The 26,587-nt window shown below is 42.2% G+C and overlaps 1 protein-coding gene across 1 annotated transcript; it reads right to left on the bottom strand.

Moving 5' to 3' along the window:
• Positions 1-3,424: 3,424 nt before the first annotated feature.
• Positions 3,425-10,086, bottom strand: sp4 (sp4 transcription factor). The gene is made up of 7 exons (XM_073463485.1): positions 9,628-10,086; positions 9,272-9,342; positions 7,975-8,313; positions 6,683-7,880; positions 6,141-6,339; positions 5,459-5,658; positions 3,425-4,401 (listed from the first exon to the last, which is right to left on the bottom strand). The coding sequence occupies exons 1-7, from the start codon at positions 9,632-9,634 to the stop codon at positions 4,130-4,132; spliced, it is 2,286 nt and encodes a 761-aa protein (XP_073319586.1). The 5' UTR covers positions 9,635-10,086; the 3' UTR covers positions 3,425-4,129.
• Positions 10,087-26,587: the final 16,501 nt, after the last annotated feature.

Consider the following 26,587-nt stretch of genomic DNA (forward strand, 5'->3'; position numbering starts at 1 on the left):
TGATTTGCCATGTTCTGTTTTTTTTTTACATTCTTATGCAGTCTCTTTACTGTTTTTTCAGCTCTCATAATTGTCAACACTACACCAAAGAGTCTTTTATAAGGAGGAAAATCAAGCCCAAAATTGTACATTTTGGGGAAATGCTCACATCTTTTGAGCTGCACCAAAGTTGTCTGAACGATAGTGTGGCTGCTGTGTACCTGGTATGATTTCCCCAGGTAAGTGGGGTCAGATCCAGGTCAAATCTTTGCTCCTGAGGTGATCAGGGAGCCAGCCACTGATCTTATATAAAGACATGGGAGCACTGCTGCAGGGCAGGGGTCAACCTGAGGTCACTGGGTGGTCATGAGGCATCGTTGGCTAACAAAGAGAGTGAGAGATATAAAGATGTATTAAAACTTGTATCTAAATACATCTTGATCTGAATAATCTCTCTTGAGTGTGTGTTGATGGCCTCATTCAGACCAAATCGGGCGTTGTGGAGATTAGTGCAGGGTTGTGCAGCTGTGTGAGAGGACACAACTGGGAGAGTATTTTCACTTGGTCCAGTTGCTGGCTCCCGACTTGGGAGAAACAGCTCTTATGTCTTCTCCTCCATCCGCATCAAGTTTGCAGAGTATTTCTCCTCCCCTGCTGGTGCTGGTGCAGCATGATGTTTATTAAAGGCACTGAGCAACATAATAGAAATTAGGAGCAATTTGACTGAATGTGTATGTGTGTGTTTTTTGTTTTATTTTGGGCCTATATGACAGTATCGGTTTCATCCATGTTAACCAGCGCTTATAAGAAAACATGAAAACATTCCATTATAAGTATTATAGTAGTAGGCTGTACTTATAGACTCATTTTATATATGTGGTGTAAACTGCTTGAACAACAATACTGTTGATCCACCGTTGTCTTCGCAAGCTTACCTGACTGATGCTGTGTTTTTTCCGACAACCCATGTGGTCCACACTACCATAGCCTTAACGCACTACCCTCACTCAACTGGCTTTTTTGCCTCAACGACAGTTTTGCTCTTAATGAGGCCATACTGCCGCATAGCTTGCGCATTGTGAGGCCCATAGAGCATGTGCACTAGAGACTTCTGCCAACCGAGCTGGCTAGTTTAGCTGGTTTAGCGCCCAGCTAACTTGAATGGGGATAGCTCCAGGTTTTGAACAGCAGTCCACTGGTCTAGCACTTTATTCCACACATTCTTCTTCCTTTTCAAAACCTGGTGCCTACATTACCCACAATGCAACTTAGCCACTGAATGACGTCACTTGTGGAAATGCCCCAGATATCATGCAGTTCCTTTGTACTACTTTTTCCACATATGTAGTAGTTCTCCCCAAGATCTGTAAATGCACGTTAATGTGTAAAATGGTGCAGTTACCCTTTACGGCTTCAGCCCAGTTTTTTAACATCGTAGTTGTTTACGTTTTGGTGTTGATTTTAACATTCAAAGTGATGAAATTAAAGGAGTGAAAAGATCAAAACTCTGTCTGCATTCAGATACTTGAACAGTTCATTACATTAGACCTTCCAAACTCCACAAAAACACCCGAGGGTGCAGGTTTGTAGATTTAGGTGTTTTTGAAGCGCTTCAAAGGACTAACATGTCTAAGGTATGCGTGAGCTGCCTACTACGTGATGCTTTTTGTAAACCGAGTGACCTGATGGTGAACCCTCACAAGTCTCACTGTGATTGTAGCTACACTCGAGGTGTTTTGTAGATCATGTTATCTGAAGTAGTTTATTGTCTCATTATCTGTCCACACAAACCAAAATAACTCAGTCAAAGCAGCTGTTGTGTTTTAGACCAGTAACTGTCCTGTCACTGAGTGGTCACAGGTTCGATCCTCGCAGCAGAAATGGTCATTGTGAACAGTATGTTCCCATCACTGCTGTCACAACACAGCTGAGAGATTACCCAGTAATAAGGGGGTGGGAGGAAGTGTGTGTGTTGAGGTCGGAGTGTAACGTGTAGATGTGTACTGTCTTTTAGATTCACACAAATACCAGAGCATCACAGGGGAATTTAAGACAGTTTTAATCACTTTATTGTCAAGTGTTATGCAGGCAAAGCATCTTTTCTGCTTGAAGTTGTCCTTTTTTATTTTTTTTTATTGACATAACACGTTTGTACAAACCAGTTTTAAAAATATCAATAAACTGGAGCCTTTGAGGCTAACCTGGCAAAAAACCCATTATCAAATGTCATGGAGACGAACAAACATCTTTAGAAAAAGATTTACAAATGAGATGTCACTACAAAATATCCAAGAAAGAAAAGTTGGTTGTCACACAAAATATTACCAAAAAACATCTAAATTTGTTTGGTATCAACCTTTTCAACTTTAAACAAATAGTAACTTTTTTGCTTTCTTCTTCTTTTGTTATTTATTTTTCTCCGAAAACACGTTTATGGCGCAGAGAGAAGAAGTGAACAGCAATGGTCAGACGTAGAAAAAAGAAAACCGAAGCACAAAGAGTAAAGAAGAAAGAAGCAGCACTACGGCGAAAAAACTGAAACATGCTGTACACAACCTCAGAATCAACGCACACAAATACAAGTCCAGCAAAAGGCAAATAGTACAAATCAAGGATAAATAATAAATTAGCCGTTACACACTGGGGTCCTGTGTGTCAACATACTGGGAGGGGACTTTTTAAAACAATCGAGAAATTCTATCAAATAAAATAATCTTTTAATTTAAAAAAGAAGGTACGCACTGAACTAACACAGAGCAACACCACCAGAAAACATCTCATAATATCCACACAGCTAAATAGCCCGACCCACTCCCACCCACAGCTCTGGTCACTCTTTACCTCTCTGTGCTGTGGTCTGCTCTGTGTCACCCCTGTATCCATCCGCCTCGCCCTGAACTTCCCTCTGTACAACAGCTTGTGTTAAGGCAATTGTGGCACATGGGTCACGTAGCAGGGTGAGAGGTGGAGAGGGGTCGTCACTGGAGCACAGGAGGCAAAAAGCAACATCAGTGACTGTGCCGCTGTCCGACGAATCTGTCGTTACATCTACCAGGTACCATCTGACGGTAGCTGATCATATAAAAATAACAAACTGGCGCTGGATGGACCGCTGCAGCCGCGATGTTAAAGCCACCCTGTGGTATCTGCAAAGTAACTGGCTTTGATCAGACGACAGCACTGCTTTCAGACGTTTCCCCCGAATCTTGGAGCGAACTGGCTTGTTTTATTAACAGAGAAAACTTCCCCTGACGATGTAAACATGGTTTCACTAGGATTGTCATTATAGTATTGCTTTCACTACACAAACAAAGTTGTAGAAAGCTAGATTGTTTTTCTCTATAGAAACCTTTTTTTCTAATGGCCACTGCGCCTCAATAGGAATGCATTATTTATAAATCTTTTTATATGTGCTTTTTTTAGTTCTTTTTTTTTTTTTTTTTAGAATCATCTCCTCTCTTCTTCAATAACAGTTTATCCGTTGACTGGTCTCGAAGGAATCAACACCTGAATCTGATCTGAGGACTGAACCTGAACCATGAATAAAACTCAAATTAGGTAGATCCTCTCCATGACAGCATGGGAATACAAACACACGCTCATTCATACAGGTCACATATACACACACACACCATCCATCCCAAGACTGCCCTCGCTGCTCTGCAACAGTCCTGTACCATGATTGACCCTCAGCGCTGTCTGACAGGTATGAAACAGGAACACAACTTTGTGCATAGAGTTAGATTCTGTTGCGATTAGGAAAATGTCTCTCGATGTTGGATAGGTTCAGCAGGACCCCCCCGTCTTGTGCTAATCTAGACACTACTTACATTCCTTTCCCCGCCAGGTATGGAATTATTATAGATTCCTCTCATAAATGCCAAACTAATCTTTCATACGTCTAGACAAAATTTTTGTTATTATATCTGTTAGTTTTTTTAGTTGTGATGTTATATTTTTTCGGTTTCTCTTCATTGCATGATCCCGTCTCTTGAGTCCCTTTTCATGAGAGAACGACAACATTTTTAAAATGATGTGAAATGAAAAGTAAAAAAAAAAAAAGGAAAAAAGTAGCCACCCTCACAGTCCCTGCAAAGACTCCCAAAAAAACAGGAAGTCGGCCTTCCGCAAATAGACAGGAGTCAGTCGCCTATTCAAACTCCTCCTCTTCCTCCTCCTCTTCCTCCAGGTGATTAGAGGTGGTAGGCGTAGCAGGGTCAGAGTCACGGGAGAGGGTCGCCACGGCGACAATCTGAGGGGAGGCGCCCAGGCCTTCAGGGGCGTCTTCCTCCATGTCGTCAGTGGTGATGATTGCCACCGCAGCCCCGCCCTTCTTGTTCTGGTGGGTCTTGATGTGCTTGGAGAGGTGGTCGCTGCGCATGAAGCGCTTGGAGCATTCGGGACACTCAAAACGCTTCTCTCCTAGAGGGGAGAAGACAAAAAGTTAGAGAAGAATAAATCAAGAAAGATACTTTGTAGCTGCATTGCATAGCTGTTGGGAAAGAGTTTGAATGATCTACATGAAAAAGTGGTGCTGGGTAAGTTGTAAATTGTGCAAATCCAAACAGTTTTAATAAAGAATCTTAAAGGAGTTGGATTAAAGCTGCTTTTTATATCTTTTACTTCAGTCTCTTTTTCAGATTCAATGCTTACAGAGCAATGTTCGAGAAGCTGCTTGAACAGAGATGGATAACTTCAATGCGCATCAGGGCGGAAAAAATGGGTTAAAGTAAGTGTGTCCACCTGGGTGTCATGTTTCCATCACTGCTGATCAGAGCTGGAACCAAAAAATACTCGGAACTACTGCAGAGTCATATGACCTGGGAATGGGTACTGATTGTACGCTTTCCCATTGAAGATAAGCCAGTTGTTAGTGGGTCTTCATGATGAAAATAATCATTAGTTGTAGACCTAGTTTGGATTCAGTCCTGGATTAGAGGAGACATATTATGCTTTTTTTGTTTTATATAGGTTCTTGTGCATGTAAAACATCTTGAAAGTTAGAAAAGCCAAAAGTCTCTACCAACAGAAGCTCCTCTCTCCCACAGAAAACACTGCTCCTGCAACACCTGTTCCGTAGTCCCGCCTTTAATCTCTCCATAATTTATGCCTAGTGGCTGGTTTGGAGCGTAAGAATTGAATTAGCAGAGCTGCTCTGTTGTTGTTGTTGTTAGCGGTGCTGGCTCAGGCATGTGTCAGTGGACCAATTAGAGCAGACAGGGTATTCAGGAGGGGGACCTTTTAAAGAGACAGGAGCTAAAACAGAGGGGGAATACAGAGATGCAGAGCTGGACAATATGAGAAACCTGATGTCTTTTTTGAGCATTAAAGCATGAAAACCTATTCTAGTAGTAACCCAAAATATAATGATGAACCTGAAAATGAGCATAATATGTCTCCTTTAAAACTTGATCAAATGCTCTTGAACCCCCAGCTCTACCAACATGACTGGGATGACCCACATCACCACTCTGCCTACCTGTGTGTGTTCTCCGGTGTCTCTGCAGCTCGTCGCTCCTGGTGAACCTCTTGCCACAAAAGATCCAGTTACACACAAACGGCCTCTCGCCGGTGTGCCAGCGCAGGTGGGCCCTCAGGTGGGACGTCTTGCCGTACACCTTCCCACAGCCCTCCATATGGCAGATGTGCTGCTTCTTCTTCGTGGGGTCGCCGCTGTTCCTGCAACACAGTTAGGAGTGAGCTGGAGGTGGACTCGCTGATTATTCTAGCAAAGCTGAATACATTTGACCGCTCTCTGAATATTCTCAGTGTATGTTTCGGGTGCCAGCCCCACATCACAATGTGAAGTGCTTGGTGGTGAGAGGTCGGATCTCTCACTTTAGAATACAAGCTGCACTGTGTTCTGACCATCTGTCTAACCAGTTGTCCCACCATGACATGGTGGTCATCAACAGTTTTGGAAAAATCTTGACATTTTTGACTTGTAGATTTCTGGGAGTACTTTGGAGTATTTGACTTTTTGCATGAGACTTGTTGCCTGGAAAAAATATTGTATATTTAAAATAAATATTTTCTTTGATCTCCCTCTAACAGCACTTAAAAATAGACAAATGCAGTAATTCCCCATATGCCTACATGTTTAACTCCATTATTCCCACTCCATCTATGCAGGGTGCTCTGAGTTTCTATTCTTTTTGTACCTTCCCTCTCCATCCCTGCAGTTCGGACAGGAGCAGGCGACGCGGCGAAGTCTCTTGCTGGGCGGTCCCTCCTGGTCTGAAGAACTCTGTACGGAGCCCAGCTGGTCTGGACTCATTGATGAGCCTGACGCCACGTTGCCAACAGTGACCGTCACGGGAGACGACTGAACTTTGACCCCATCCTGACCCTGTGGTTGACCTGAAAGGTGATTTGAAAATGTGTAAACTTCTGAATCAAAAATAAGAATATTGTCTGTGGAGTAGTCTGAAGAATGTGACAATAGAGAAACACAAACAAACAAAACTGTCTTGTCTTGAGTGCAGTGTGAGACATTGAATTTGACTGAGTCAGCAGGACATCCTGGTATAGTTAGTTGGTAAATGTATGGAGTAGTGTCCCACACAACTGGAGACTGGAGCAGGAAAGTCATTAGAGCTTCATAATTGTTCAGTAACTAGTAATGTGTCAAACACAGTGCTTTAACCTACAGTAATGGTTTAGTCACTACACATTCACTCAGTTATCCTTAGTGTGCCCTTACCCTGTAGACCAGTAATGGTGAGGGGAACACCCTGCACCTGAACCCCTGCAGTGCCCAGCCCTGCGATGCTGACCGTTTGTACCCCAGACCCTGGGTTGATCTGTGCTGCGCTCAGCGTCAGGGGAGCTCCACTCAGGGACACCAGCCCTCCACTCCCCACCGTTGTCCCTCCAGCCACGGGGGCAAGTGTTAGCTGCTGTGGCATGGCCGCCCCTAGGCCACCCTGCAGGGAGACTCCACCGGGAAGCTGCAGTGTTTGCCAGGTGAGCTGCCCGGACGGGGACAGGGTGGGGGTGCGAATAAGGACCTGGGCTGGGTTCTGGAAGGCCTGGATGGGCTGCAGGGTTTGTCCTGGGGCCAGCTGGAGGGTCTGAATGTGCTGAGGCTGCTGCTGGCCCTGGGCCTGACCCTGACTCTGAGTCTGGGGCTGCAGCTGGATCTGCTGTACCAACTGGTGCCCCACCTGGCCCACGATCACCTGCTGGATGGTTCCTGCTGCATCTGTCTGGTTCTGAAGCCCGTTGGCCTGGTTCTGGCTTTGAGAGTCTGCCTCACTGCTCTGCACTTGTGTGTCACCTGGTCCAGCCTCCGATCCAACAGAAACCATTTGTGTCCCGTCGGAGATGCTGTCACCTTCAACTACTGCCGTTGAGCCAGTTGATGCTGTAGCAGGAGCTGCCCCAGACACTGCTGTTGTCACCAGCTGGTTGCCATTGGCAACAGAGAATGTGCCATCTGCTGATTGGATGAGCTGCACAGCCCCGCCCCCTCCGACATTATTTATCACAGGCAGAGCCAGGGTCATGCCACCGAGGTTTATGGGTACAGTGGTCATAACAGGAGTCTGGGAGCCCTGCAGAGTCTGCAGCTGCAGTGGGAAAGACTGTGCGGGCCGGATCTGCAGCGGGACCGTCTGATTGGCTGTACTTGTCAGGATGGCCTGCTGGTTGGCTGGCTGCAGGATGGTCTGGCTCGGACTCTGGGTCTGGATGAGCTGAACCTGCTCCGGTAGAGCCCCAATGGAGGCTGTATGAGCTGGGCTGATATGGATCTGCTGTCCATCTGCAGTCTGCAGGTGAGGGATGACCTGATACTGGACCCCGCCCCCAGCATTGGGCAGGTTCTGAACCTGGATGATCTGGAACTGCTGCTGTTGCTGATTGGCTGCAACACTGTTGGTCCCACCTACTGGCTTGACCTGGAAATAAGCAGTGATACAGTTAAGAGGACAAACACTGACATGGCAAAATAAAAACAAAAGCTCAAACCCACTGTGTGCTGACCGCCTTTACCTTGCGTCCACCAGGTGAGCTGTCATTAGCCAAGGTGGTGGCCACCGTCACAGCAACAGGCTGATTGGTGTTCTCCTTGGCCATAGTAGGCGCTGTTGTAATGATCTGCCAGCCGTTCCCCGTGAACTGAGCTGGGACCAGTTCCAGCTGCTGGGGCACCAGGGTCTGACCTCCAGCGGTGTCAACCACTATCTGACCCTGGAGCTGACCTCCCTGCAGCTGGATCTGACCAGCCTGGACCTGGATCTGCTGGGCCTGAGCCCCCTCCGCTCCCCCCTGCCCTCCGATCTTACTGCAGGTGGCCGCTAGCAGAGCCAACGGAGAGGGCTGAGAGGAATCCTGGAGGAGAGGGGGCGGAGGAGGGACGGAAAGGAGGGGCAGAGAGAGAGACGGTTAAACGGGAGTGACGAGGGAGGGAGGAGAAGCCAGTCAACACACACAGAGAGCTCATATACATATACAAACAAAAAGTACAACATGTAAGAGGAAAAGGCCAGGAGGGAAGAGATGGGCAGGTACTCAAAATAAATGAATAATCTGAAAGAAAGAAGAGAGAGTAAAAGAGCGAGGGGTGGAAAGAGACATGGTACAGAGAAGAGAGAGACACAAAAAGCTGAGAGGAAAGAGAGAGAGAGCTGTCAGTGGAAGTGGGCGGTATTACAGGAAGCGAGTGGGTGGGCGTGTGAGAACCACATTTCTCTTTTCTCAGAACACTGGTAGAAAATGCCGCCTTCTCTCTCTCTCTCCTCCCTTTCAAAGGAACTAGGTCGCAGGCAAATTTTTAATGCCATACACCTCTCAACAGAGCACGGAAAACAGCCCAGACTCTGTAACAAATACAACAGCAGCGATGCTCGTCATACCACAGGAATATGCACTTGAGAATAGTTGCCTGGCTTAAATTAATCCCCAAGATGTACACAACCTATACAAAACAGCTCAAAATAGGAGCTCCCCACAGTCAAAGAGTCACATACCAACGCTGCACGTCTTCAGAATAAATCCATATGCAGAATTAAATCATTTTGACCCCTAATTCAAGCAGACAATTCAAAAGTACAGTGGTTGAAGTGTGACAGCCATATAAGCCTATTCAAAGAGCTCTGGGCTGGCTCTCAGCAGGGCTGCACAGAAGCAGGAAGTGGAATTCACCAGAGAAACGCCCCCAGAGGTGTCTGGCTGGCTGGGAGGGGAGGGAGAGAGAGTACATTTCTGGCCTACAGGCAAGGCAAAAGTAATGAACTATAATAAACTCTTATTTCTTCTCCTTATTTATTGATTGTTTGGTTTTGTTTACCTGCGATCCAGAACTTTTCCCCTTTTTAGATGCTTTCCCTCCTTCAGTTCCAGATGATTCCTTCTTCGAGTCTGTGAGGAGAGAGTCAAATGTGAGAATGTGTCCAGCTCTAATATCATCACATGAGTATTTCTTCACAGCGCAAAGTCCGAGGAGAAGGCGCAGACATGTAGACACCAGGTGGCCTGAATAAAAATCACATCATAAAGCAGGTAGAGCATTACAGAGGTGATCAATAAAAAGGTAGAGGACAAAACCAGTAACCTCATCATCAATATCAAAGGGGGGCTTGGAGCCTCCTATCTGTCAGATAGAGGGAGAGAGGGGTGGAGACGGAGAGGGGGGAGGGTACCTACCACTCATAACGCATTAATATACCGAGAGGGAGAGGGTGTAGTTCACGGTAGAAGGCCGGCCGGGTACAGAGGCGGAGGACGGCCTATATGTTCGGCGCTGGGCCGTGGCGGATCTGCCCGTTTGACGAAACCACCCACCGGCCAGGAAGGGCGGTGCCAAGCGCAGGCACAATCAAGCAGCCCCGAATAACGGAAATAACGGAGAGCGCAGTGACCGTCCCCGGCCCGTCGGCCCCCTCGCAGCCCCGTCGTATGCCTCTTTTAGCGGATAGCCAGTCCATAAACGAGTAAAACAGCGCTTGTCAGAACGATATCCACAGAGAAGTTGGCAGTGTGTGACCGTAGAGGCCCACCCACTTCCATTTAAGCATCAGGACAACACCCTCTCCGCTGCTCCTGCCTGTCGCCGCCGTTTCTCTCGCCGCACGACGCGGGGACGCCTCGTCGCCGTCCGTCGTGCACCGAAAGCCAGCCGTCACCTCTGTTTGTATTTTACGCGTATTCCCTTTTTTTTTCGTGCACAATTGATTTTTTTAAGGGGGAGATACGGGGAGATAGCTGTGGCTTTTGTGGGCGGACGCGCTCCTCCCACATATTCAGATTGGACGACGGGGCTCGGCGTGCGAGGGTCGAGATGGGAGTTGTATTTTGGTGAGGCCTCGCCTTCTCGAACAGGATTGGGCGGCCGGGACTACAGCTCCCATGATGCTCCGGCGCGGGGTGGGTTGGAGCGGCGGTGATCGTAGTCATGTTGGTGTGAGAGCGAGAGGGAAGGGCGGTGACTTGTGTGTTGTGGGGGGTTGGGCGAACGGGAAAGGGAGGCGTGTGTGCGTGCGTGCGTGCGTGTGCGTGTGTGCGTGTGTGTGTGTGTGTTTGTTTCCACTGTGTACAGTGTGGTGTCACAGGGTGACAGTGCTGGTGAGGGGAAACAAGATAGAGCAGTGGAACTGAAGTGTCATTTAGTTTAAATGACTTTGGAAAGCAATTTGTAAATCATAAATAACGTCACAGTGTGGCCTCTGTGTTACAATACTTTTATTTATTTCCCTCAAGGATCTTTTTGTTATCGTTCCCATGAGCATAAAACCAATTACAGTTACTAATCATCATTCATAGATGGACAAAAAAATTAACTGCCTGCTATTTTAACGATATTTAATTATTTGATCTTGTATTTGTTTATTTAATGGCTCCCCATTTGCTAATTCCCTGGTTAATCCTCCTGGGGTCCATCCTTGACATTCAACACATATCACATACATGATGAACATTGGTCACATTACAATAATATACATCAATAGAAGGCTTACATAAATATGAAAAAGAAAAAAAAAAACACAGTTCAAAGCCAATCAAAACGGTACATACTTTTTCGGTAGATTACTAATAATAATAACCAGGAATTATACAATTCTACGGAAGCCCTAAAGGGCCATGCATTCATACATTTTATTTCCTCCGTTTTCACGAGATAACGGGATAATTTTCTCGAGATCTTGAGATAACGAATCTTTGCTTTCCCGAGATAACGATATAATTAATTAGAGATCTCGAGATAATGACTGTGATATGATAGGCCTGAGATTATGGAGACACCCGGGACCTCGTAGCTGGTCAGCTATGTAGTGAATGACGACATCAGGCTCACTTAGATTGTGCCGCCGATGTAGCTGAAGCCTTGCTAACCGTCTTTTTAGATTACGCACACTAATGTGTATATTATCTGTAATAGCAAGGCATAACGCTATTTCAGCCTGTGTCAGGCCTTGATTGAAAAGATATGTGGCGTGGTGATCGATATGCTCCTGCTCCTCTGACATTGCTACACTGAATGATGTTTCCTGCAATGATTTAATATACTACACTATCGTTTTGTTTTCTCAAGATCTCAAATGCATTATATCGTTATCTCGGGAAAACAAAGTTTCGTTATCTCGAGATCTCGAGAAAATTATCCTGTTATCTCGGGAAAACAGCAGTTGTTATTTTGAGATAATAACTCGAGATCTCGCGAAAATTATCCCGTTATCTCGGTAAAACGGCAGTTGTTATTTCGAGATAATAACTCGAGATCTCAAGAAAATTATCCCGTTATCTCAGGAAAACAGCAGTTGTTATTTCGAGATAATAACTCGAGATCTCGAGAAAACAAATGAAATTAACTTGTTATCACGGGAAAATGGAGGAAATAAAATGTATGAATGCATGGCCCTTTAGGGCTTCCGTACAATTCATATGAAACAGCACATAAATATTAGAAATTGGTTATATCTCCTCTTATGTAGTCTGCTATCAACATGTGATTAGACAGATATTAAGGAATACATCAATCGTCAAACTAAGAATTTTAATATTTACTAAATTATAATTAATTAGAGATCTCGAGATAATGACTGTGATATGATAGGCCTGAGATTATGGAGACACCCGGGACCTCGTAGCTGGTCAGCTATGTAGTGAATGACGACATCAGGCTCACTTAGATTGCGCCGCCGATGTAGCTGAAGCCTTGCTAATCGTCTTTTTAGATTATGCACACTAATGTGTATATTATCTGTAATAGCAAGGCATAACGCTATTTCAGCCTGTGTCAGGCCTTGATTGAAAAGATATGTGACGTGGTGATCGATATGCTCCTGCTCCTCTGACATTGCTACACTGAATGATGTTTCCTGCAATGATTTAATATACTACACTATCGTTTTGTTTTCTCAAGATCTCAAATGCATTATATCGTTATCTCGGGAAAACAAAGTTTCGTTATCTCGAGATCTCGAGAAAATTATCCTGTTATCTCGGGAAAACAGCAGTTGTTATTTTGAGATAATAACTCGAGATCTCGCGAAAATTATCCCGTTATCTCGGTAAAACGGCAGTTGTTATTTCGAGATAATAACTCGAGATCTCGAGAAAATTATCCCGTTATCTCAGGAAAACAGCAGTTGTTATTTCGAGATAATAACTCGAGATCTCGAGAAAACAAATGAAATTAACTTGTTATCACGGGAAAATGGAGGAAATAAAATGTATGAATGCATGGCCCTTTAGGGCTTCCGTACAATTCATATGAAACAGCACATAAATATTAGAAATTGGTTATATCTCCTCTTATGTAGTCTGCTATCAACATGTGATTAGACAGATATTAAGGAATACATCAATCGTCAAACTAAGAATTTTAATATTTACTAAATTATAATTAATTAGAGATCTCGAGATAATGACTGTGATATGATAGGCCTGAGATTATGGAGACACCCGGGACCTCGTAGCTGGTCAGCTATGTAGTGAATGACGACATCAGGCTCACTTAGATTGCGCCGCCGATGTAGCTGAAGCCTTGCTAATCGTCTTTTTAGATTATGCACACTAATGTGTATATTATCTGTAATAGCAAGGCATAACGCTATTTCAGCCTGTGTCAGGCCTTGATTGAAAAGATATGTGACGTGGTGATCGATATGCTCCTGCTCCTCTGACATTGCTACACTGAATGATGTTTCCTGCAATGATTTAATATACTACACTATCGTTTTGTTTTCTCAAGATCTCAAATGAATTATATCGTTATCTCGGGAAAACAAAGTTTCGTTATCTCGAGAAAATTATCCCGTTATCTCGGTAAAACGGCAGTTGTTATTTCGAGATAATAACTCGAGATCTTGAGAAAATTATCCCGTTATCTCGGGAAAACAGCAGTTGTTATTTCGAGATAATAACTCGAGATCTCGAGAAAATTATCCCGTTATCTCGGGAAATCGGCAGTTGTTATTTCGAGATAATAACTCGAGATCTCGAGAAAATTATCCCGTTATCTCGGGAAAACAGCAGTTGTTATTTCGAGATAATAACTCGAGATCTCGAGAAAATTATCCCGTTATCTCGGGAAAACAGCAGTTGTTATTTCGAGATAATAACTCGAGATCTCGAGAAAACAAATGAAATTAACTCGTTATAACGGGAAAATGGAGGAAATAAAATGTATGAATGCATGGCCTTCCGTACAATTCATATGAAACAGCACATAAATATTAGAAATTGGTTATATCTCCTCTTATGTAGTCTGCTATCAACATGTGATTAGACAGATATTAAGGAATACATCGATCGTCAAACTAAGAATTTTAATATTTACTAAATTAATGAGGTAATGATATAAACTCAGAAGTATTTCTCTTGTCCATAACTGAACAAACAAGCTGTTCTCAGAGGAAAAAAGGATCCGTACACTGTTGGGTGGTGGCAGGGTCCGCCAGATATAAACAAAGTAAAACAGTATAAATTGTGTTGTCCTTTAAGGTCAGTTTGTTTATTCCGTCATGAAAACAAGTTGGTTTCTTAATTTCTTATTTTTTTCCCCAAAACTACAAAGTGCAGCTTTAAGATTTTTATCAAGTACAAATGCCAAATGTGTGCTGGTTCTGGCCTCACAAATATGAGGATGTGTTGAGTTTTATTTAATTGTAAACTGAATATCTTTGGTTAAAAAAAAAAAAATAAAGTTGTTGATTTCAAAATCAAGAAAATGTTTTAGGGCTATAGATTAGAGCTTAAAGTATTAGTTATTTCGTCACTCAGTCTATCAACAGAAAACAGTTGACATATAGGCCAAAAATAAAAAAAAATACAAATGGTTTCTGCTTCTTAATTGTGAATATTTTCTGGTTTTCTTTGTCTTCTATGATACTAAAGTGAATATCTTTTGGGTTTTGGACATTTGGTCGAACAAAACAAGACACTGGATAAGATTTTCTGATATTTTATAGCCCTGTATCACTCTAGATTTTAAACCACCATAGCTGCTTAACCATAATTTAAGTGCTTCACTGTTTTTTGTTTTTTTTTCTCATCAATATCCATGTAGTGAAAGTGAGATGGATCCGTTCCTTTATCTGGATCCAGACCAAAAGTTAATGGGGTCTATTCTGGGCTGAGATCCATCCTCCATCCTAGATTTGTGGAAATCTGTTTAGTAGTTTTTGTGTAACCCTGCTGACAAACCAACGAACGGAGGTAATTATCATTATTTGCAGTCTTTCTCTTGTACTCGACATATAGGCCTGTTCAATTGTTTACAGATGACTGTAATTCTACTCAGATTAGTATCATTAGTATCATGGTGCCTTCGCACTATAATATTTGCCTATCAAAATGACTTACTGCTCAATAAAGTCATTTGGACAGGATTCAGGCTGAGGGCTGAATCATGGGTATCAAGCAGGAGAAGAGCAACAGAGAACACAACTGAGAAAAGTCATTTGTTGCACAAGCAGCAATCACACAGAGAAGTTTCTTGTTTCTGTACCAGTGTGGAACAGAAGTCATGTCTCCCACCCACGCACCAAAACCCTCTCTCAATCTCCCAAAGGGAAATTTTGTGCTGAATTCACGCCGGCAAACAGAGCTCCATGTTGACGTAGTATAGGCCTGTACAGTCCCAGGCAGGGGTTTGTCCTCTCCTTTAGAGAAAGCCTCCCTGAGCGAGGAGTGACTTTAGCCAAGTGGAGTCACAGCCCCGGTTCACCGAGCAGAAAACATCATTAGTGGGCAGCCAACTGAGGATATGCCCCTGGCACACAAGGGAAATATTTAGGCTTATATAGGCTGTCAGCCAAAGCAATACTCTGTCTCACTAAGATGCACCCAGCCACATTAACAAGTCAGGAGGATACTGAAAGTTCAGTGCTGATTTGTTATCATGCTTGAAACAATTTCTTATTAAGTCCTAATGAGTGTAAAATCTGACCCGAGGCCTGTATAACTGTGGTTTCTCTGCTTCTATTTGGTCATGAGACTGCTGGTACTCTAAGCATGTTCTCACATCTGAACAACACATGCACACGCACACGCACACATGCACCTGGGGTGGCCCAGAAACATACATACAGCACTACACACACACACACACACACACACACACACACACACACACACACACACACACACACACACACACACACACACACACACACATGCACTGTAATTACTGCGGAAGCCAAGTGCCTTGTTCCCGCCCCCTGGGCCACTCGGCAGGGCGTTGCTAGGCAACCGGGTCTGGTCTGAAGAAGGGTTGTTGTGTGTGTGTGTGTGTGTGTGTGTGTGTGTGTGTGTGTGTGTGTGTGTGTGTGAGAGAGCATGTATGGTGGTGGAGTGAAGGCCATAGTCTTTTATAGATAATGCACCGCACAGAAGAAAGCTCATTCTGATATCCAGTGCTGTAAAACAGAGGAATTTATTCACAACAGAATTGATCCTCTATAAAATTATATTCAGCCTTTAGTGACCTTAATGGTGGCTTAAGTCCTGGAGGGGCTCTACACATTTAAGATACATTTAGAATCAGTGCAGGCTGAAATATAAATAACCAATAAATAAATACAACTGGAGGAAAGAGAGAGTGTTGTAATGTTTGTTTTCCAGCTGCTGCCACTGGATGGCGCCATATACCAGATGGGGCTTCAGACTGTATACCTGCACCTTTCTCAGAGGTAGAAGGAGTCATGTGGAAGGATAAACAAACACCACAATGTGATACACTCATTTACAAGTAAAAGTTCTGCAATTTAAAACTTAAATTTTCAGAGTAAAAGCACTCTGCAGAATGGGCCTTTATATTATGTTTTTTATTACATTGGATCATTGCAATGAATCCATCCATATCAGTGTGTTAATGTTGTAGCTCAAGGTGGAGAAAATCCTAATTACTCTATGTTGTTACATCTATAACAATGCATCAGATTTTGTAAGATGATCATATGTTTTGTATGTTAAGTCTGGTTAAGTTAAAATGAAAACACTCACTGCACATAACTACTACTACATAATCTTCTGCTTCTCTACGAGGAGCTGAGTTGTTTCCTTCATTTATTCAAAGTCAAATCAAACTTTCAAAATTGTATAAAAATTAAATGTGTTGGCGCTGTAATGGGGGAAAAAGGCCAATTTTTTCATATGATATATGGAAATACCCAAAACTGCAAGTATTTTGGAACAAGGTTGCATTTATTTTTTCCACAAATACTAACTTGCTTAACTTACTTACTAACTTAATCATAAGTTGTGCATTTTGAATAATATGGATGATATAAGCTGGCCACACTTTCAGATAACGATTGTGTTTGTTGGTTTTCGTCCATGTCTAAACAGTTTTAAGAGTATTTATCCTGTCTAATATCTTAGCTCTCAAATTAGCTCCCTGGAAGAATGAGGCCATGAGAGTTCATTGGCGGATCTTTTATGCTTAAACAAACAAAATAAATAACCTTTCTTCATTTTCATGACTGATTAAACGGAATAAACAAACTGACCTTAAAACACAATTTCATACTGTGTTAATGTTTATTTGTGGCGGACCCTGCCACCTTTCTAGCTTCAAACAGTGTTCTGGGGACCTTATTTTCCTCTGAGAACAGCTTGTTTACTCACTCATGGAAAAACTAAATATTTCTGAGTTTGTATAATTACCTCATTAATATTTTAAATATAAAAAATTCTGGGTTTGGATTTCTTCTCCAAAACTACATCCCCTTTAATAATACTACTACTGGAAATATGCGTCTGCTTTTGAGCTGTGGCTCATCATTAATTTTCAGTTTCAGCAACACAAGGAAACAGGTTTGGGCATCCCTTGCCTATGTACAGAGTCCAGTGTTGTGTGCTACGTCCCAGATCTTAAAGCACCCCCCAATTCAGTTCATTCTTTCTTCTTGTTAATTCTCAGTGCATAATAGAACATACATGCATGTACATACGTACATTCAGACTTAAGTTACCCTGCTAAACACAAATCTGGCCTCAGGTTTGCAAGGCTGTACATATGGGCACACTTGTGCTTGGAGCTAAATGCTAAAGTTCAGCATGCTAATGTCCAACAGGCATAATGCTGACAACGTCCACCATCACAGTTTGGCATGTTAGCTTGATTGCAGTGGACCACCAAAAATAGAAAATTTCATCCTGAGAGGAATGTGTGTGTCTGCACCAATTTTCTCTCCATCCAATAGTTGTTGAGATATTTCAGCAAAGACCGACTGACAGACCAGCATTAGCATGTTTAGAGCCAGGCTATTATCCAAAGTTAAATGCTATAATCTTCAGTTATTACTGTAGTTCTCCATATTAACGTAAAGTCATTTAGTGGTCAATGTGGTATGAAATCCATGTTAAAGACTTGATTTTTGCTTTGGCTTGTTTTATTTTTTGTCAGGTTGCCCGATCAACTTGAAGTATATACTCTCCCCGATCATTTTTATTTAACTCTCTACATCACACCTGCCAATTAGGCTGCCTTTCAATTCAAAAGCAGCTACACAGATGGATTTTGGAGAACCAATTACAAACGTATGAGTGAGGGACCACTGGCCTTGAGAATGGCAGTTAAAGTGTGTGAGCGTGAATAAACAGATGTAGAGAGTTCAGTATTAATTTAAGACCCTAGGAACAAGTCTATCCTGCTGTTGCTGACCATGAAACTACTTCCAGTCGTCAGAGAAAGCTAAGTGAAAGATGTAGTTCAACTGATGTTTATTATTATTTTGTATTATTTTATTATATTATTATTATGGGATGGGGTTAGGGAAGGGGGAAGACGGGAGTGAGTGAGGTAGGTAGGGTGTAGGAGACAGGATGTGGTTTCAGGGTGAGGGAGACTGATGTCCAACCAGTGGCCAGTTCCTCCTCTGAACTGTAAATTTCAGTACGCGTCCCTGTTTTTCCTTCCTCTCTCCCTTCTTTTACTTTTCCTCTTTTTATGTTTAATCCTTAATCTCTTCCTCCTCATTTTTTCCCCATCTTTCCTCTTCTTCTCATTCTCCTCCTCCCCTTTCAATTCCCTGTCCTCCTGGACCTTTATTTTACAGTGTATTGTTTTACTTTACACGAAAAAGCCGATTCTGATCCAGTTCAACACAAGCTGTCAGAATCCACCAGGTGATTATTGTGAAGTAAAGTGATGATCTGAGGCAGTGTACCTGCAGCTGTTGACACATGTGTGTAAAGCTTTGGGAGTATAACTTTTCCATGAGCATGAAATCAATAAAAAAGTCATACTATCACATAAACAGAAGACTACAGCAGACACATATGCACAGTAGATTTCAATACACACACATATAACATTAATGAACAAAACTATTGAGGATGCTCAAAACAAAAACTACAATTTGGCCAGCTGTAGCAAATAAAGCCAGACTTTGGGCATTTAAAACATTTTGAGCCCTCAAGAAATCTCTAAAGCTGTGCTCTCTCAGATTTGTCAGTTTTATCTCTTACATGTAAACTCCAGCTGAGAGCAAAGCCAGATTTATTAGCGCTGATAAACTTTGTCGGCCCAAATCACAATACAAAAAGAAAATGATTTGAGACTACTTGTCCAGACATCAACGCTGCACTTCAGACATAATGCGGCCCCTCTAAGCGACAGAGCATCACGTCAAACAGCTCTGATGGATCTGATATGAAGCTCGGAGATGACTGCATTGATTACAAAACAGGAGGTGTGTGTGCATGTGTGTGTGCACAGGAATGTAAGGTTGAAGTTGTGCATCCATGCATGAGATTTGCATGTGTGAGTCAGCACTTCACTTGCTTGCGTGCAGCTGCTACGTTTTTTTTTTCTTGCGTGATATCCCCAAGATTTACACAAACACACACACACTTATGCGTAGGTGTGCATTTGTCACACGCGGCCTTGGCGTCAGGATGTCTCCGTTTCCTAAAGGTTAAGTTGTAAAGACAGAGAGATTTATGACTCCTACTATGAGTTAATGTCTTGACAGATGCCTCTGTTGTTCATACCTTGTGTGTGTGTGTGTGTGAGAGAGAGAGGGAGAGAGAGAGAGAGAGTGTGTGTGTGTGTGTGTGTGTGTGTGCCGGACCTGGAGAACTTGTTGACAGGTGATAACAGACATGTTTCACATATCTTTCCTGTAACAAGCTACAAGCTGTGATGATAGATAGATAGATAGATAGATAGATAGATAGATAGATAGATAGATAGATAGATAGATAGATAGAGAGTCATGCTGTGCTCATCCTTTGGTGCCAGTAAATGTGAATGAGAACAGGTGATGTCACCGCTTTGCTGAGGCTCATCATCATAACCTCCTGCTGTTATCACACCACAACGGATGCACACACAAATACATAATTGCCAAAGTTACTGTAAACGTTTAATTTGTCTTCACTTTCCATCTATAAAGTATGAATGAACACAGTAACATGAGGAGATGTATCCAGTGCGTGATAAAAGATTTATTTTTTTACTCCTGGAAACATGACACATCACATCACTCTAAAGTGGACGTGCATGAAGCTCTGTGAAAGTTGGCAGCGTCTCACTGTAATGATAGTTGAATGATTGATGCTTCCTGGTGTCTGGCTCAAGTGGAAAACAACTGGCGTGTCTCAGCGGGCACGGTGCCAGTTCAGGGTGTGGGTGGGACATGTTTCTAACCCACAAAGAGAATAACCTTTGTCAAGGTGATGTTTTTTTTCTCTCTCTCTGACTGGATTTTCTTTTAGCACACTTTCAACGGTCTGATTTTACTCCCTTGTTTCTGTTTTTGAAAAGCCAGATGAAGAGTGATGGTTGGGACAGATTCCAACCTTTCTGGCTTGAAACAAATCCACATCTTCTCGCAAGTACTTTTTTATTTTGAGTGCATTTCTTATTAACTTGGGCTCCTATCTGCCCTCATGAAGAAATAAGCAAGATGTCTGTGTGTTGAATATATTATGCTGGAAATTCACTGCAGATTCTTCTGATTTTCAGAGGTCTGAGGTGAAAGTATCCAATTAAATAACAAGAGAGAGGCAACTAGAGAAAAATCTGATGTACACATAATTTTGTGTGACAGTAATATACATATTTTTTCTTTTTTATTCATTTAATCAGCTTTGACATCTTATCTTGGAATCTCTTTTAAGATCCCAACATATAAAAGAAATCATTCACTTCACTTTATACCAAAGTCAAAACTTCCCTATTTTTCTAATAGACATTTGCTAATTTGAGGGAACACTTATAGAACTGTTAGTGCACAACAACAACAACAACAACAACAATAAAATCAAAATCAACAATAACAAAATAACAACAACATCAACAACAATACCAACAACAATAACAAGTTACAACAATAATATCAATATCAACAATAACAACAGTAACATCAATATCAACAATAACAATAATAACAATAACATCAATACCAACGAAAACGATAACAACCACAACAATATCAAAAGTAACAATATCATCAACAACAACATCAACAACAATACTAACTATACTAACAACAACAATAAGAACATCAATAACAAGTTACAACAATAACATCAATACCAACGAAAACAATAACAACAACAATAACAAAAATAACCATACTATCAGCAACAATACCAATAATAACAGCAATATCAACAACCATAACAACAACAATAACAACAACTAAATCAACAATAATAATAAAATGCTCCACAGGACAATATGACTTAAAGTAAATTCATTATACGATACAAAAAGCATCCTCAACTCAAATGTTTTAATTTTGAAAAATGACCTTGTAAAGCTTTGACAAATGATATTAGATTGAATGTATTGCCTGTTTATTGATTGACATGCATCTACAAACAAGTCACATCTACCATCACCTTAAAGGTCCAGTTTGTAAGAAAGTGATCCAAATATAGAAACTGTTTTGTAACACCAGATGATGGCCGTCACACCTTTCATAATGTTATGTCTCCGTAGGAAATGTTAAAGACTTGGTTGACAGGTGTGTCTGTGTGTCAAAGGAAATAACAATGCTTCCTGTGAGTGTGTGTGCAAGCATGTACACTGTGCACTGAAAGCGCTTGACAACACATGCCACATCCACCTATTCACACACACTTCATACACTGATGGCCATGCAATGTGCTGACCTGGTCATCAGGAGCTTCCCGACCAAAGCGCTCCATGATATTTTAATGTTCAGCCGTTCACACAAACACACACACATACTGCCATCGGGCAAGGTTTCTTGCTCGAGGACAGTTCAACATGCTTCAACAGTATTGAAACCAGCGGCCAAGACATTTGTCAAATATGAATTATCGTCTGGAATAATAATAATTTAATGAATGAAAATAAATGTTTCTGGTATGGAGAGAGATAGAGAATGTGTGTTTGTGTTTGCATGTGTGTGTGTTAGTGTGTGTTTTTGCAAGGGGTGTGCCAGTGCCATGTGTTTCTGAAGGAAAATTACTCAGAACACCAGAGAGCAGAGCGGATTGTTAACCACGGGTGTTAAAAAGACAAACTCTGACTGAAAATGAAACTCTTGAAGACCTCCAAGGAAAAAACTTTCACCGATCTTGATCAGTTCATTCACTTTAGCTCTGACAAATCTGAGTGAGCTCAAAATCCAGCTTACCTCTGACAAACATCAAGGGCAATCTGAAGGCATGTGTGCTTTTTAGTTTTTGTGAACTGTGCGATGTGTACACTGTATTCAGATAAGATGTCCCCATGTTCTCTTTCTGCCACACACTTTAATGTCGGGCTGGTAAGTAGTGAGAGAATCAGGGCTCTCTGCACGGGAGAAAAGTTTTAATTGGAACAGTTTTCAAAAACGGCGACTCCAGCCCTTGCTGAATTTAATAACGTTATCTGACTGAAAAGTAAATAACATTTCTGAAGAGTTCAGTGTCGAGTTATTAGACCTTTTTTAGAATCATAAAACCAAAGAAATGCTGCACTTACGAATTATATATATAGATGGAAGCAATGAAGTTTTCATGTTTTTACAGTACATTTGCATTCAAGGTACAACTATGACACTCACATTGCAGCAGCTCTTTTACCATTGACATATACAGTTAGTTAGGAGTGATCGTGAATACAACAGATAAAGTCTTCAAATGACGTGTAAGTCACTTCAAATTGAGCTGCTGTTTTTCACCAGTGTGCGTACAAACAGTATTCAAAGTCTTCAAATACTTGTTTATTGCTCGGTCCACACCTCTTTGTTCCAACAGTGAGACCGAGAGCGTAATTACAAGTCCAACGACTCAGAGGACGCCTTCAAAGACTGAATCTGAATGACCAGTATGTGCAGAATGTGTACGTTGGCGACAACTGCAGGTATTTACTAGGTCCTCTCAGACTACTGTAGACCCGTCTCCACTCATCTGTGCCGCTCTGTGCATGACAGTGCAGATGCATTTTTGCATATCTGTGTTTTCATGCAACAGATCAGGTACTTTCCTTCCTCTCTCTTACACACATGCACAAACAACATTGGAGCAGTCACATTTTCTCCACTGGAAGAGCATGTGTTCACAGTGGCTCACCACAGGGGTCACTTTATCATGTTTTATCTACCTTTGGGGCATCCGTTGGTTGGAAGAAAAGGGAAAAGTCAACCTGCGGTCAGCCTCCAGAGGTATATGACCCCAGAGTTCAAAGGTCACGACAAAGAAGCTCCCGAGGACAGTACATGCTCTCAGATGTAACATCATCATTATGGGAGAGATAGAAGAAAAACCTTGAACTGAGACTGAACTCGAGCTGAACTGTGACACCATAAATCATGCATTAAGTTCAGATTTTTAAATGCAGCTTACATTTTTATGGAGATTGACTTTTCTTTTGCCAAACAAGGCAGTAAAAATCCACATTCACACTTTGAAAATATTCAAAAAAGAGGTTGCAATAACACATTTCCAAAGAATATCAAGATTTCTAGGGCTGCATTTTACAGTTCAAGACCCCGAAAACCCTCCCTCTTTGTTTATGAGGGGCGAGTGTGCGCACCAGTTCTTGAAAAATGCATTGAAAGGGAAATGTGCTCCCCATTATCTCAGTTGTTTCACCGTTATAATTCCACTACCCCAAATGCAGCTGAACTCAAAGACGCAGAATAAAGCTGAACTGAAAGACTATTAAAGAGGACGGGACCCATGCTGTGCTTTCAGACAGTGAGCAAGCATGTGTTTAAACAGTCTCTTTGAAACCAAATGTGAAATGATTAAGTCCGCTTAGAAGTCTGTGTGGCTCTTCGCTGTGAGCCTGTGTGTGCGTGCATGCACCTCTTTGAAGATGGTACTCTTGCATGAGCTCAGGAAGACCTTTACAGCAGTGCTAAGTGGAGGGTGCAGCACACCATAAAGATCCAAGATAAAGTGTGTAAAAGTGTATGTGTGTGTAGCCGAGTGCAGGACCTGACATGACTTGCGGGCCCGCTAGAGCTGACGCCAACCCCTCGTTTCTGGCTGTCTGTGTATGTCCTGAATGACAGCCCAGAGGCAGTGCATGTGCGTGTGGTTAGGTGGGAAAAGAAGCGTTTCATGTTTGACGGGAACCATCAATAAAACAGCAACCATGAAATCACCTCAAAACCACCTGAATCTGGTCCGAGAAAGTGTGTAAGAGTGTGTGTGTGTGTGAGTGTGACTGAAGGAGAGTAGAGGATGTGTATTGACCTGCATTCTTGTCTCTAATCTGTTCGCGCCTCCATCCACCCAAACCTGATTGATGACCACATACAGCTGCATTTTTTTGTGTGTGCAGAGAATGGTGAGAGTGTAAGTGTGCGATCGTCACATGCAAAGAAGATATATTTGACTTAAGCTCGCCTTATAAAGTGCGCACATTTACAGCCAAATCCGGGGGTGTTTTTGCATTTCTTTGTGGAATAAATTAACAATTTGTTGCACGGCAATTAGCATGAAAAAGCAGGCGGCTTTTTTCCAGTCAATTTAACATCAACCCATCTCTCAGTGCTTTTCTTAACCCCCTCTCTTCTCCTGCTCCCTCAGCCCCCGAATTTTATGGCAGGCATTGTGGCGAGCTGAAGCGCAATGAGTGGGAGGAGCACGAGTTAACCAGGAACATAGCATGAATAGTGTGTGTTTGTGTGTGCGCGTGCGTGCGTGTGTGGTTGTGAGTATCTATCTGCATGCACGCGTATGTGCGAGTCTGGGTGTTATTGCATGTGTTTGTGCTAAAAGGTGCTTTGGTTCACGTCGAATAAGTCATGGTAACCCTTTTCACAGAACACACATAAAAAAGTAAGTAGACACAGTTGAGTAGAAAAGGCTAAATTAGAAGGTTAAAAGGTTCTGTGCCACTGGAATATTATACGGGAAACATTTCAACCCTTTTAAATGTCTGAAAATTATGATTCTTTCAAGCTTTTGAAACAGTGTTAACAGGTTCAAAACTTTTAATAAAAATGCGTTTACTCCCTGGTGAAATGTTGTCCAAGATAGGATAAGATAAGCTTTATTGATTCCACACAAGAAATCACCGTGTTATAGCAGCAAGTAAGTACAAGAATGTTTACATGATATCAAATACTATGTATATATAATCTATATAATAGTTACAGTCGAAGTTGAAGCACTTCAGTGCACTTAAACACTTAAAGGATTAAAGAGTTGAAGCACTGAAAGGAGGTGAAGTGCTAGCGATGAAATTGTTGATATGGCGGTTATTGGTCAATCATTGACAATTGAGTTGAAGTAAAAGCCCTATGGAGACTTAAAGTGTTGCTTGAAATTGACGTCCTTAAGCTCATTTCAAAAATCGCACTTAGACACACACATAAAGCGGCAAGCAGCGGCTTGCTGTCCTCGGGGTGACGAGGGGAGAAGAGACCCCACAAACAGGCCCTCTGGTGGGGATGGAAGCGTCCACTCAATCACTGCTCTCCTCAGACAGACAGATGGACCACTAGCCAATAAGACACACACCTCGAAGATGACCTAGACCCCCCACACTGAGGTAGCAGTGATCAGATGCCTCAAGTCCATCCATCAAGACTGAAAGTGAAAAATGACGTCTGGAAGTGTATGATTATGCTCCCGGGCTTCTACGCATCAATCAACGGACACGCACATATTCGACCACACATTAAACACAGACAAGACGCAGAACTTGAAAAATGAACTTCAGTAAATTAATCTCCTTGTCTGAGAAGTGTGTGTGTGTCTGTGTGTGTGTTGTGAGGAGCAGAAAGAGGGATGAAGAGTGTTATTGGTGAGGAGAAGAAAGATCACGGTCAGAGCAGGATTTAATCAAGGAGAGAGTGAGAGCAAGTTTGTGTACGTGAGGTTTGTCTGAGTGCTCTCCACTGGTTGATGCTGAAGAACATCAGCGGCTTCAGTCGAGGAGAAAAATCTACCAGAAGCTTTAAAAGAGGTTAGAGAAATCAAAACATGTCTGACATGAGTGGAATCACCAGCCTTTCTGTTCTTATGTCTTCATCCCTCGCTCCTCCTCCTCCTCTCCACTGTGTGCCAAACATGGTGCTATTGGAGTGTGTGTAATTCAGAAATGATGATGGTGGTGGTGTTGTGTGTGTGTGTGCGAGTGTGTGTTGGATGTGTCTGAATTTGTGTGTCACAGCCAGCTGTGGCAAATAGACCATAATAACAGACTTTAGATGCCACATCCGCTCCTATTTATCCCGTTAACCTCGACAGCAGTCACGACGTGCTGCGTAAAAAGTGCCAATGGTTCCTTTTGTTCTTCTTTGTCATATAAGAGAACTCATATAGGTTGAAAGAAGAAGAAAAGGAACTTAAGGGTTAACGTAATAGAGAGGGGAAGGGAAACAATAATGACCTCTTTTTATAACCTTTGAGTATCTATAAGTTATTGGTAATTTAGTCTGTATTATCATTTCCTCACCAATTACCCTGGAAAGCTACCTTCTAAAATGTACCACATTAAGGTTTAAAACCCTTGATTGACATTTTGTAAAATATTCTTGAGATGAGAAGATCAATGCAGCTCTCAGGTTTGTCTGTCAAGTATAAAGCTAACGCCAGCGGCCAGTTAGCTTAGCTTTGCATAAAGATTGGAAAAACCAAAAGAAGTTTAAAAACAACAATTGTCTTAACATGTCACATAATGAGCTATAAAGGAACATACCAGTTTTTGCAAGCTTTACTTCCTTAACTAGTAAGTGCT

Source organism: Pagrus major, chromosome 3 (assembly GCF_040436345.1).
Source record: "Pagrus major chromosome 3, Pma_NU_1.0".
Classification (NCBI taxonomy): domain Eukaryota; kingdom Metazoa; phylum Chordata; class Actinopteri; order Spariformes; family Sparidae; genus Pagrus; species Pagrus major.

Bases quoted from the DNA above. Each gene is read 5' to 3' on its own strand.
- sp4 (XM_073463485.1), bottom strand. The intron at 8,314-9,271 runs GTAAACAAAACC...CCTCTCCTCCAG, and splicing joins GGAAAAGTTCTGGATCGCAG to GATTCCTCTCAGCCCTCTCC. The intron at 4,402-5,458 runs GTAGGCAGAGTG...TCTCCCCTCTAG, and splicing joins ACACCGGAGAACACACACAG to GAGAGAAGCGTTTTGAGTGT.